At 47.3% G+C, this 13,788-nt stretch overlaps 1 protein-coding gene across 1 annotated transcript; it reads right to left on the reverse strand.

The window, feature by feature from the left end:
- Positions 1-825: 825 nt before the first annotated feature.
- Positions 826-10,241, reverse strand: ARHGDIB (Rho GDP dissociation inhibitor beta). Its single transcript, XM_073327386.2, has 6 exons — positions 10,005-10,241; positions 5,851-6,039; positions 5,110-5,193; positions 3,925-4,001; positions 2,163-2,226; positions 826-1,582 (listed from the first exon to the last, which is right to left on the reverse strand). The coding sequence occupies exons 2-6, from the start codon at positions 6,026-6,028 to the stop codon at positions 1,383-1,385; spliced, it is 603 nt and encodes a 200-aa protein (XP_073183487.2). The 5' UTR covers positions 6,029-6,039; positions 10,005-10,241; the 3' UTR covers positions 826-1,382.
- Positions 10,242-13,788: the final 3,547 nt, after the last annotated feature.

The following is a 13,788-nucleotide window of genomic DNA, read 5'->3' on the forward strand; positions in this document are numbered from 1 at the left end:
CCAGTGCCTCACTGTTCTGCACAGGTTACGGGGCTGATGCCGAACAATCTGACCCTGACACCTCTGCACTGAGACCAACTGGAGAGCAGTGACCCCTGCTGCTCCCACAGAGACATTTCCATGCTATGCACTCTGGAGGGGCAAGGCTGGTGAGAGTACCCCATGCTGGCACCAGGGAGCAGCTCCAGATGCCCCTTTCCTTTCTTCTGAGCCCTGGGCACTCCTCCCCAGTCCTCTGCACCCCAACCCAATGAGACTACCCCCTGCTTGTACCAGAGAAGCTATTTCCCTTCTCTGTGCACTAAGTCCCGGAGGGTCTCGTCCTCCCACTGCACCATGGCCAATCAGACAGTCTGGCCTCAGCATGGACCACTCCCGGGACAGCTGATTGTATGGGTGGCACGAGAGACCATGTCTCTGCTATGGGAGATAAGGAGCAGATGCCTAAAAATGCCATGGAGGCCACATTATACCAGACTAGACACACAACATAGGAACACACAAATGCTAGACTGGATCAGACCAGTGGGCCACCTAGTCTGGTATCTTCTCTAATAGTGGCCCACACAAGAGGCTTTGAAGGAAACTGTATAAGGGAGCTATGAAACAATTTGCCCACAGGAAAAATGTCTCCCTAAACGCCATTAGGGTGAGGCTGGTTTATGCGCTGAAGTATGAGGGTTATAGTCCTTATTAGACACTTGGGATTTTTTCAGTCCTTTCTCTAACCCTGGATACTGTTTAGCCACATACGATCTTGCAATACTCTGCATGTGTGAAAGGCGGAGTGAGGAGACATGTTCCACAAAAGACTGAGAGCCTCACTCAGAAGGGAAGAAAGAAACTGACTTTATTCTTGGGACACTGGTGTCTTTACAAGTCATGGCAGCTAATTGAGTCTCCTTGACTGCTTTTGTCTTCAAAGGCAGGACTATGATTTGGGCACCACACCAGGATAAGAAGACCATAATGGGAACAGCCATTTACAGTGAGCACAAGGCAGAAATAACACCATGGAGGACCATTTAGGGGGGCAATTCGCCCTGCCATGAGAGTTGTAGAGCTGGCAAGATGATTGTGTTCCCTCAAAAAGGCACTTCAGAGACCTGATTTGGAGCAAAAGAGGGACCAGAAAGGAGAGGGATTCTTCCCAATTTAGCCCCTCATATGTCACGACAGCTCTAGGTGGGTTATTTTCAATATAGCAGCGGGAAATGCAGAGGCTGTCCGTGGGCCTGTGCAAAGACCTGCTTTTAACAGAATCTCCTGTGGCAGGAAGGAACAAGGGTTAGGAGGGTTCTGGAACCCTTTTGTGGGGGGCAGCATGGTGTGCGACTAGTGCAGCAGGCAGGGGAAGGAGAGAGAAGGCAGCTTGAGTGAGCTCACTCTGTCCACTCCTTCTTAATGGACAGATTCCACTCCCAGGTGAGATGGTCATGCTTGTCATCATCAGTGAAGAAGGACTTGTTATGATAGGTGCCCCGAGCCAGCATGCCCTTGGGTGTTTCCTCAATAGGTGTCAGGAATTCGTACTCCTCCGGCCGTGGCCCATAGCTGCCAACCATGAACGTAGCTTTATCCACTAGGAGTAAACAATCCACAAGGGAAAAGTCCATGAGGAGGGAAGTAAACAAGGAGAGGAAAAGCTGGGTTCCCGAGTACGGATCACACAGGAACTGAGGCAGGCATGAGCGGGAGAGGGCAGAGGCAGGGGGCAGACAGACTCACTGAATGAAATGATGCGAGATTTTTTTGCAGAGTCTATATATAGAATCTATGTGTGGAATGAGGATCTCCCTCAGGATAGCCTGAGAAGGGCTGTGTGTGTACAAAAGGAAGAGGGCTCTTTATACGGTTAGAAGCTCTGTGGGGTAGCACAGAACAGGCTGTTTTTGCCTGTGTCTGTTTGAAGGCTCTGTATGGAATGGGAAATTCTGAGAGGGTGGCTTGGGCAGAATCTGTATATAATGGAAACCTGTGTGATGAGTGGTGTACACATGGCTGCCTGTGTCAGGGGAAGGCTCAGTGTAGGATGAGAGCCTTTGGAAGGGGCTCTTTGATCTGAGGGATATCTCTATAGGCTGAGAGAATTTGTGTGCAGGGTTGGGAGTGCATGGGGGGGTTGGTGTGTTTGGGAGGAGAGGGGGTTCTCTCTTACTCACCCTTCACCCCCGTCCGGTAGCTGTGCTGCACATATTTCAGTCCGGACACAATGTCCCTATTTACCTGCAAGAGGAAGTGATCAGAGATGAGTCTAATGAGGAGGGTCTCAGTGCAATCTCTCCTGCTCTCCTCCCCTCAACCACACACAGACATTCCTATACCAGCTCCCCCCGCCACTACTCTCCTCCTTCCCTGTGCTGGACAGGGCGGGACAGGCCTCAGGGCCCAACATGGAGCAGACATTGCTGAGGGAAGCCCTGGCAGTTCTCAGTAGCCAGAGATGAGTTTTCACACAACCTGGATACTTCTGTTTCTCTAATGTGCATCAGAGTTCTTCCTCTCCTTGCCCAAGCCCCCAAGGTGGTTTGGTGGGGCGAGTTAACCAGTCTCTCAGGAGGCTCTGCAGAGACGATTGGGGGAAGGCTGAATGCAGGAAAAGCACAAGGTTCACAGCTGAGCATTCCCATGTTAAACCCCAGAACCAGCTGACTGGAGTCATGCATTCTGCACAAAGAGATGGGGAAAGTCTAGGGTAAGACTAACTGAGCTCACTCCCTCACCTCAAGGGCTGCAGGGGACTGGGATCACTGAAGGGGTGGGAAGCTCATTCCCAGGATATGGAGGGAGATGGTTCAACTAGTTAGTTAGCTAGTGTAGACACAGCCCCAGTAATCTCAATATTCTCCAGGAGAGTCACAGCCTGGCTGCATCCCCTGCTTCTCCCAGTCTGGACACAGTGCCTCACTGAAGCATTATTAAATCCGAAAACAACACAACATGCTCCTTCACATCCCAGGGTTCAGTTTGCTGTGCCTACAGTGATCCCAATCCTGGCCAGCCCTGGGAGCCAGGGAGAGAGTTAAGATAACTAGTCTGGCCATAGCCTTATCCCATCAGCAAGGGTGGGAAATTTAAGGAAACATTTCCTAGCAAAAAGAAGACTGGGGTGTAACTCTTGGGGTGTCATTATCTCTAGGCCTGTGTGCAGTAGAGCTGCATGGAAATGGTGGAAAATTTGTCCACATTAACATTTTCACTTTTTCAGTTCAGGAGGTTGAACATCTCTCAAATTTTGCTTTTCTGCAAAATGCAGCTACTTTTTTAACAAAAACTTGTAAAGATGAACGTGTCTGCTTTGCATGCCACCTTGCTCTTTGAACGCACCCCATTTTCAAAAGGAAGCAGGTGGAAATGGCATGAAACGCTGTTGAAATTTTTGGCAATGTGAAGCCATTTGGGAGGGCATAACACAATGCAGAAAATCTCAGATTCTGTGTATTTTGTCTTGTGCTGCAACTATTTTACCCACCTCTAGGTGTTTGGGAAGCCCAGCAACTCTCAGCAGATCAGCTTCACAGGGCTTCATTGGAAGCTTTTTTTTCCAGCTTTGGTTTGTATGGAATCAAATTTTGCTTTGAGTCCCAAAAACTGAAAGCAAAACTCAGTCACGGCTACTGAGTTTCACATAATGACATGTATGAACCATTTCCAAGCATGAATTTTGACTGGTTTCCATGCAACCTCCAGTTCACCACCTTAGTTTCATCAGGTTCACACAACAGGCTTACAAAGGTTAGCAAATCTTTAGGTGCATGTGGTCCAAGGTGATTTGTAACAATACCCCAAATCACTGGAGTTTTACATGGTTCAGAGCATCATTTCCAACATTTTGCTCAGCTCTGGTTATCTGTGATGACTGGCTGGTGACTGGAGCGTGCACTGAGCAACCTATGGGAAGGGACCAGAGAGAAAGTGACTCACTTTGAAGTGGATCTTAACTCTATATTCAACTCCTTCCTTTAGTACAAATGTCTCTTTCTTCAGTGCCGCAACATCCCCTGTAGAGAGAGAATCAGACAGATAGATAGTACTGCCACAAAGAGAAGAAACCAGACTCTTCCAGGGAATGGATGTGCCCTTTCATTGGTTTTTCCTATAGCGCACCTGGGAAATGTGCATGCAGGTGTGTGTATATGCAAGCTTCTTTATGAATGTGCATACATACAGGTGCGTGCATATCCAAGTGTGTACGCAGGTATATGCATGCATAGACATATGTGCTCCTCTTCATACACAAAAATAGAGCATGCTTGTGTATATATATTCATGTGCACACTTGTGTGTGTGTGTGTGTGTGCACATGCATTCACAAGAGGCATGTGTGTGTGTGCGCAGATACACAAATGAGAGGCACACACGTGTGTGCAGATGTGTTTTGCCCTCCTGTTACTCCAGTGAACCAGGTGCGTAGCATGGCCCTCTATGCACCACATGTTAGCTGTTTCGCTCATGTGGAGTCCCTGGTTCTAGTGAGAGGGAGTGGAGGCGGGGAGTGTCTCGGCTGGAAACTCAGATGGGCTGCACAGTGTGTGAAGATAAATGGCTTTGCAATGCTGTGCATGCGTGCATGCTGGGGATTTCAGTTGAACAGGAAGTATCAATGCCTTGCCAGTCCTGACTTCCTCTCTCTGATAAGAAGCCCATATAAGGTGAAGCATGACTCTCTCACCATGTCCCCTGAAGCCGGAAGTGCAAGGTTGCTTGATACTCCAGTTTCAAAATGGCCTGTTACTCTAACATGTACCTATATCTTGTGCTGTTAGGAGCTAGCTGGGCAGAAACCAGAGCACACGCCTTTCCCTTTGTACAAAGAACTATAAGACCTGCAATTCTTAGAGATTTCCAAGATCTTCTGCAGAGGAGTTGAAGATGGAGACCACAGACATATGTCTTTATTACTTCTAACCTTCTTTTTACTGTAATTGTACTTTAAATAAGAAACTAGGCCCGAGATCTCCATAGGGAATATTCCCCTAGGGTTTACCTCACTTTCCACAGCACCAACTTCAAATGGGAAACAGGGCTCTGGAATTATCCTTAGACTTGAAATTTGGGCTGGACCTCTGATCATTCCCATATGTGACAAAGAAAGAAGTCTTCACCTACCCGTAAGGTCCATGGTGATTGATCCTGGAGCAGTATCACATACCAGGGTGAGCCGTGTGACTACCACGTTGGGAGCTGTTGGGTCTGTAGGATTGGAAAGAGGAGGCCAATTGGCTTGCAAAATCAAAGTGGAGGGAGGGAGAGGAATTAAGGAATCCAGGGTCCCTTCCTCATCTCCCTGTCTAAAGAACGCTCTGTTATCTAACATGGAATAATGACTGGGTCCTCTTAGGAAGACAGAACAATGCACCTTGCCCAATGGGAACCATTCCATAAGCCACATCCCACTACCCCTCTAGAAGAGACTGTCAGGAACATACCTTCCACCACATGACGCTGCCCCAGAAAGAACTAACCCGGGCATAGCTGCCACCTTGGGTCCGTCCAGGCAGGATTCCCCCTTAGGCACATACCTGAGACCACAAAGCTCTTTCTCAGTAGGAACTCTCTCAGGCATGCATTCATGCCTCCACAAGCCTTCGCCCCATCCCAGACATCCCTAGCCACAGACCTGACACTATAGACCCTATCTCCAATTGAGTCCACCCACCCCAGTCAGGCACATATCTGGTAGCTTGCTCCCATACCCCAGCAAGAGCAATGCATATATGTACTGTACCCTCCCCATTGGGGACAACCTCAATCCTTCCCCACAATGCATTCCACCATTGTGTCCTCCCACAACCAGGATTGGACACACACTGTATTTCTCTGTGAGCCTTTTCCATCAGAGATCCATACCTGCCACCACAGGCCCATCTCCCAGCAGGGATTTCTTGTACTTAGCGAGGCTTTCATCATCCTTGTCCAGCTCCTGCAGCTCCTGAAGCGATTTCTGGGGTGGGGGCTTGTAGTTGATTTTGCCATCCACATCCTCCTCCTCTTCCTCTACATGTAGGTCTGGGGTTTTCTCAGTCATGGTCTCTTGGCCTGAGGAGGGCAATACAGCCAGTCAGTGGCAGAACAAAGCAGGTGGGTACAGCCGGGGGGGCGTGGGGGGTATTTGTTCTCTGGAGAAAGCAACTCAGTCTCCAGGGTTGTCAGTCAGACACCTGGCACCATAGCTACTGGAACTAGGGGTGCTCACGGTGCTGCAGCACCCAGTGGCTTGAAGTGGTGTCTATCATATACAGGGTTCACAGTTTGGTTCAGTGGCTCTCAGCACCTCCACTATACAAATTGTCCGAGCACTGCTGCCTTGCATCAGCACCACATTCAACGTCGTAACCTAATGCCAAAGCAAAATGCTCAGAAATCTGATGCTTGAGGGTTGAATTAGTCTGTTGTTGCTGTTTTTGTATTTTCAGTTAGACATGCTTCCCCCCTTGTCTTTCTTTCTTGTTCCGCCCCCCGCCCCCCTGCTCTTTGTGGGGCCTCCAGGAGTGAGGAAAACAACTGAGACTGAACCAATGACAATTTGCAACAAGCCACCTTGTGCAACCCTAGCACAGGACTACAATAACTTGGGCAAGCAGCCTCAGCACTGATCAATGAGTTCACATTAAAAGCGACTGTCACATATAGAAGCATGGAGGGAAATAAAAGTCATTAAGGAAAAGGTTTAATTTTCCTGCTTCTAATGGGCTATAAATAACACTTAGAAACGCAGAATTTACAAGGAGGTAAAATACCTGATAATGACTCTCTTAACTGAACAGATTAAATAAACCCTCTTTGCTCAAGAAAATGAATCCTACTAAATACAGCTGCACATGCCCCAGACTTTCTCTGCTGCACACCCTTGAAAATAGCTCACTTCATGCAATGACAGGGTCCACTTCCTGTGTAGGAAGGAAATGTGTGGTCTGTTCCTATGACAATAGTTGCCCCAGCTGCAGACCTGCTCTGAGCAGTAGCATTTCAACCATAAGACATCTCCGAAGTGAGAGGAAGTGAGAACTAAAGTCAATGAGCAGTTGTCTCAGCGCGGGCTTAGACAGGAGCTGCTCAATGGACTTCCTCTTCCATGAAGACAACGGCGGGTTCTTTCCCCACGGAATCCTGGGATTATCCCAGACTTCCAGAGCCACTTCTGCAGTTGGTATAAATCAGTGCAGCTGCACTGAGGTCACCAGTTGGAAGAATGAACCTGCTCTGGTGGCTGCACAGAAAGAAGTAAAGAGAGACAGAAAAAGCGGAGGGAGGATGAGGAGATAGGTGGATGGATGGAGAATGGATGGCCAAAAGGAGAGAATGAAGTAGAGTAGGGGATAAATGGCCAGAATAAGGAAGGAAAGGTTGAGCGGTTGAGTAGATAGGACTGTAGGTTCTGCCTTAATGAATCAGATGACTGGTCCATCTAGTCTGGTATATGGTAGTGGCCAATTTTTGATGCTTCTGAGAAAGGTTTAAAAAACTCCAGCCACAATGCCATAGCCAATGGTGGATACTGCACATCAACCAAATCATTCTTTGCTGTGTGACAGTTTTGTTTGATTTGTTCTATATATAGTGGACATTCATTTTAGTGACTGACCGTTCATTCTTGTGTCATGGGACAGTATGAAAAGGGGGAATTGATACACTTCCACTTTACCCTTAGTTATTTTAAATTTCTCAATCAATTTCCCTCTAATTCTTCTCTCTAGGTAGGTAACCCTAGTGTTTACCCACTCACACAATGGATATGTTGATGATAATGACATATTTCACTTGGTCATCAAAAAAACTTAAATTAAATTAAAATGACTCTCCCGGGATGAGTTTGTGAATAGAACTGTGCGAGGCTGAGTCACACCCAGCTTGGCAGCTTCAGACACTATCCCAGTCCTGGTGAGACTGATGGAAAAACTCCAGGAGGAGCATGTTAGCAGATGCCTTTGGTGGCGTAAAGGTGATAGATACGCCACCAAAGGCATCTGCTAACATGCTCCTCCTGGAAATGGAGTTTCCATTGTGTGAGATGTCAGTGGTGAGAAAAGGAAATCTGAGACAGCCCTACGGATGAGGAGAAAGCTCAGATCTTCCAATTGGTGATTCATTGCAACTGCACTGATTTACACCAACTGAAAAATTGGTTCAGGGAGTCTGCATTCCATGGCAAAAGAACCTGAGATTGTCCTCATGAAAGAGGAAATCCAGGCCTGTTCCAGGACCCTATGGGAAAAAATCTGATTGATCCCCCAGCTTCAGCATGAATAATGCAGGATGAAGCCCTGAAACTGTTGATCATTCCCTGCACCATCTTGTCCGCCTGCCCTCCCCACTCCCTCCATGAGGGTCTTTATGATTTATGATAGAGGGAGACACAGAGGGAGAAGGAGAAAAAGTCATTGATAGAGGGAAAGGGAGGGAGGTGGAGAATAGAGATTTTGTCCTGGAATTTCTGATTACTCCCCTTCCCTAAGATCTTCCTCCTGCTTTGCCCAGGGCTGAGGAACTTTTCCATCAGAACTAGTGCAGAGGACTCCCCTTCTCAGGAATTCCTTTGGGTGCCCTAAACCTCCCAGAGATCTTAGCAACCCACTGGGCAAGCTGGAATGGAAGACTACCTGATTACCTGAGTGAGCCAAAGGGATAGGGCTCTGGCTAGTTCCCTCCTGGCTCATTCGTATGCCTACGCTGCTGATCCCTACTACATGGAGTAGGTCAGACCCACGCCTGAGTTTTACTTCTAGGGTTCAAGAACCCAATCCTGCTTTGTACAAAACTCCCATTAACTTCAGTGGGAAAGGATGGGCCTTCTGTGCATATGTGTCCTCACTCACTACTGTCATCTACAAAATGGAACACATCAGAGCTTCTCCTGGACACCTCAGTTTCCTCCACCTTGTTTATTAGTGCACACGGGTGTGGTTTGCCTCACTGGCCCAACAGGAAGGGCGATGCCCCTGGGGCTCTTCTGATATATTGTCTACATACTAAATGGCCACTTTTACAATGAAAAAATAAAATTAACCCTTAAAACACTTTTGGAAAGAAATTAAAGATTTGTTTCCTATCACGAATGCTTTCTCTTTCCCTACCCACTCCCACAGATTCTTCAGCCCTCCCTGTGCCCCTGCCCTGCCCCTCGAGACCTCCCTCTCTTCACGCACTAGATTTCAAATTGTGTCTGTGAGGCCCGGGGGCTCATCTCTGGCCATGGGGGAGAAACAATGGTCCAGAATTAGGGAGCCCCTGCCAGAAAGTGACAGCTTCAAAAGGCAAAGAGCAAAAACACCATAATCATTGGTGCCAGCCACCCACTCTGGCAGAGTCCCAGGGCTGAACGGGCAGGGGAGGTTGAAGCTTCAGACGTGCTCGCTGTAGGTCAGAGGGAGGCATGCTGATAGGAGGCAGCAGGCAGAGAAAGACCTTACTGCCACTCCCTGTGATGTATGGTATCTGCCCTGGGCATAAATAGGGGGCATCAGCCATTTTACCAGTGCTTCTTAAGAGCATCAAACTCACGTACAACGTAACCCCCAAATATAGCGCTTATCTACGCAACCATGAGGATTTGGCAGAGGGAATGCAATGGAATTTTCCATGATGCAGGGTAAACTACTTCCTCTCCCAGCCCCACCCTTCAGGGATGAAAGGTAAAATACCCCCCTGCCTGAGCAGGCCTCTTGAGAAAGCAAAGCATAGCGTTATTTACCAAGAGAGCCTGGGCAGGAGACAACTCCCAGCCCCCTCGAACCCTTCACGAGCATTTCCCAGGCTCACTGACAGCGCAGTGCAGAGCTGAACTCCGGCTGCCCAGTCATCTCCCCTTTCCCCTCACTGCTGTCTAACTTCCCTTTTCTGGTGCAGCCAGGACCGTCCTCTTTGCATTTCAGACCCTTCCCTATTGTCAAGCTGTGCAAATCAATCCTCCCTCCGCCACAGGGAACAGGCTCAAACTGTGGTAGCAGAGTGAGGAGGCTCTTTTCCAGCTCCCCCTCCCCCGAGTTATCTGCATTTATACTCACTGGCAGGCGTCTGCGTCCGGGGACCCTCTCTGCTCTCTGCGCTCAGTTTTGAGCTTTGGCCGTTAGAGCAGGAAGGAAGTTGAAGGGGGGGAAAGCGCCCACACTTGAAGAGGAAGCCCTGAGCTAGCTGCAGAGTCACTGCTCATGCTGCAGTGCTCACTTTATCTGGATCCTCCTACATCTTGATCAACGGGGTCTGAGTAGCATCCTTTCCCACAAACAGCCTGTGTGTGTGTGTGTGTGTCACTGTGTGCTTGCATGGGTTTGGCTGTGGGTGTTTTGTATATTACTGTGTACCGTACCTCTTTGTCCGTGCCTGAAAGTCTGTGTGGAGATGGGAATATATTGTTGCATGCATTTGTGCTCAGATGTGGGTGCGTGTACTGCAGTCCTGATTCTTCTCTCGCATTCGTTTTCCGCTGGTGTAGCTCCACTGATTTCAACAGGGTTATTCCTGGTGTGGGGGGGAGGGGGGGAAGAGGGTGTAGATATAGGTGTGCATTACAGAGGCACCCCCATCTTCCCCAAATTTAAGGTGTGTTTAGTTTTCCACTTAAAGCAGGGTGTGAATCCCTAAATTAAGCATGGTAACTCACAGGAATCAGGTTTCAGAGTAGCAGCCGTGTTAGTCTGTATTCGCAAAAAGAAAAGGAGTACTTGAGGCACCTTAGAGACTAACCTAGAGAGCTACAGCTTATGCTCAAATAAATTGGTTAGTCTCTAAGGTGCCACAAGTCCTCCTTTTCTTTTCACAGGAATCAATTATCCTCAAACACCAACAACCTCGAGAAGGAGAAACTTTGATTTTCTATGTGCTTTTCACGCTCTTTAGAGCCTGCTTTTCAGACATGTAGCAGTTTTAAAACCATTTCCTCTTTGAAATGTCAATAAAGATTCTTTCTCTTCCAACACAGAACATCCTCACCAAGTGCACATCTAATGCCTCACAATCACACAGAACATCCTCACCAAGTGTGTCTGTATTTGCAAAAAGAAAAGGAGGACTTGTGGCACCTTAGAGACTAACCAATTTATTTGAGCATAAGTGAGCTGTAGCTCAGGAAAGCTTATGCTCAAATAAATTGGTTAGTCTCTAAGATGCCACAAGTCCTCCTTTTCTCCTCACCAAGTGCACATCTAATGCCTCACAGTCACACTCAGATGCCAAACTTTCCTCTGACCTCATACTTTTCCAGATACAAATACAATAACACATTAAAGACCTAACCCCTCCAGGTATGTTCACAGGCACACACCTTAGAATGCTCAAGAATCGATGGGGGAGGGATGGGTGTGTAGGCACCACTAGGTAGGTTTTATAGTCCATCCAGCTGAGATTAGAAAGAGTTATTGTTTCTGTTTCAGTGTGATTGTTTGAGTGTGATTGTGAAGGATTGGATGTGTGTTGGGTGATTCTGTGTGTTGGAACTGAAAGCATGTTTGTTGTAGAACCACAATCTGAGGGCCAAATTCTTCTCTCAGTTACACTGGTGCAAATCTGGAGTAAATCCGCTGATTTTGATTTACTCCAGATTGACATGGGAGTAGCAGAACAGAATTAGGACCTGTGAGTAAACAGATCATGCAAAAGCATGTGAGTTGAGGCTGTTGTGAAATGGGGGAGGGATAGCTTAGTGGTTTGACCATTGGCTTGCTAAATCCAGGGTTGTAAATTCAATCCTTGAGGGGGCCACTTAGGGATCTGGGGAAAAAATTGGGGATTGGTCCTGCTTTGAGCAGGGGGTTGGACTAGATGACCTCCTGAGGTCCCTTCCAACTCTATGATTCTATGAAAGTAAATGTCACAGGTGGAGATTTTTAATGATTGTGTGGAAAGGAGATGTACCTGAGCAACTTTAAGTGAATGGAGTTTTGTTGTTGCTTTTTGGGGGTTGGGGTGGGAGGGAAACATACACATCTGTGTGTATATGCATGTTTGTGTATTTAAGTGTGCAAGTGTGTGTAGATACCAAGATGTACATATGAGTGTATATAGCTATAGGAGTGTGCACAGGTGCATGTAGGAAGGGGTGCATGTAGCTGTGTGTTTTATAGGTATGCGTGTATAATGTACATACGATATTGTATGTGCAAGAATGTGTTTGTGTATAGCCATGGATGTAGGAGTATGTCTGATGTGGCCTATTGAATAGAATGCTGGAATGGGATTCAGCCAGTCTGTAGTGGCACAGGGAGGTGAAGTGACCTGTGACTTCGGGCCAGTCATGTCACCGCTCCGTGTCTCAGTTTCCCCAACTGTAAAATGGGAGATGATAAATCTTAGCTCCTTTGTAGATCCTTGGGGATGCAGGAGTCATGTACAGCTCAGACAATGGAACCTACCTAGCAGTGGCCACGCACCCACCCCTCCCCCATCTGTTCTTGAACATTCTAGAGTGTGTCACACCCTGATCACCTCAGTTCTGAGAGAAACTGTGATAAGGAGGGTCATGCCTAGTGGTCAGAGTTGGAATCAAGAGTCCAGGGTAGAGTTAGAGTGAAAGCATGGATGGAGAAAGAACAGGCTAAGGCTTGGGGAGTCTTGTCACTGTCAGTCAAAAATGAGTTCCAAGCCCTACAGAGACACTGAGCAGACTGAGAGGCTCTTTCTTTTTGAGAGGCTTATATACCTGGTCTGGAAGTCACATGGCCAGTTCCTAGCTTGTGGATTGGCTGGAGCCTAGCGCAGGAGTGACTCATCACCTTACAAGTTCCTTCCAACCACCAGCTGCAACAGACCAGGAGCAAATCTGGAAAGAAGATCCTGAACATAAGAATGGCTATACTGTGTCAGACCAAGGGTCCATCCAGCCCAGTATCCTGTCTACCGACAGTGGCCAATGCCAGGTGTCCCAGAGGGAGTGAACCTGACAGGTAATGATCAAGTGATCTCTCTCCTGCCATTCATCTCCACGCTCTGACAAACAGAGGCTAGGGACACCATTCCTTACACATCCTGGCTAATAGCCATTAATGGACTTAACCCCCATGAATTTATTCAGTTCTCTTTTAAACCCTGTTATAGTCCTAGCCTTCACAACCTCCTCAGGCAAGGAGTTCCACAGGTTGACTGTGTGCTGAGTGAAGAAGAACTTCCTTTTATTTGTTTTAAACCCGCTGCCCATTAATTTTATTTGGTGCCCCCTAGTTCTTATATTATGGGAATAAGTAAATAACTTTTCCTTATTCACTTTCTCCACAACACTCATGATTTTATATACCTCTATCATATCCCCCCTTAGTCTCCTCTTTTCCAAGCTGAAAAGTCCTAGCCTCTTTAATCTCTCCTCATATGGGACCCGTTCCAAACCCCTAACCATTTTAGATGCCCTTTTCTGAACCTTTTCTAAGGCCAATATATCTTTTTTTGAGATGAGGGGACCACATCTGTACGCAGTATTCAAGATGTGGGCGTACCATGGATTTATTATATAAGGGCAATAAGATATTCTCTGTCTTATTCTCTATCCCTTTTTTAATTATTCCTAACATCCCATTTGCTTTTTTGACTGTCGCTGCACACTGGGTGGACGTCTTCAGAGAACTATCCACGATGACTCCAAGATCTTTCTCCTGATTAGTTGTAGCTAAATTAGCCCCCATCATATTGTATGCTCTTTAGACAGAGCCTCTAGTTGTTGGTTTAGTCAGTTTAGGTATTGTCGTTTAGGTTTGATGTTTAACTTAAAAAGTTAAAGGTTTTAATGCTAGTTATCTTTGGCCAAGGGCCAAGAGACCAGGTTTGACATGAGGCATATCATGTCTGATGGTATTCCCGGCATTG

This window comes from Lepidochelys kempii, chromosome 1, assembly GCF_965140285.1.
Source record: "Lepidochelys kempii isolate rLepKem1 chromosome 1, rLepKem1.hap1, whole genome shotgun sequence".
NCBI lineage: Eukaryota > Metazoa > Chordata > Testudines > Cheloniidae > Lepidochelys > Lepidochelys kempii.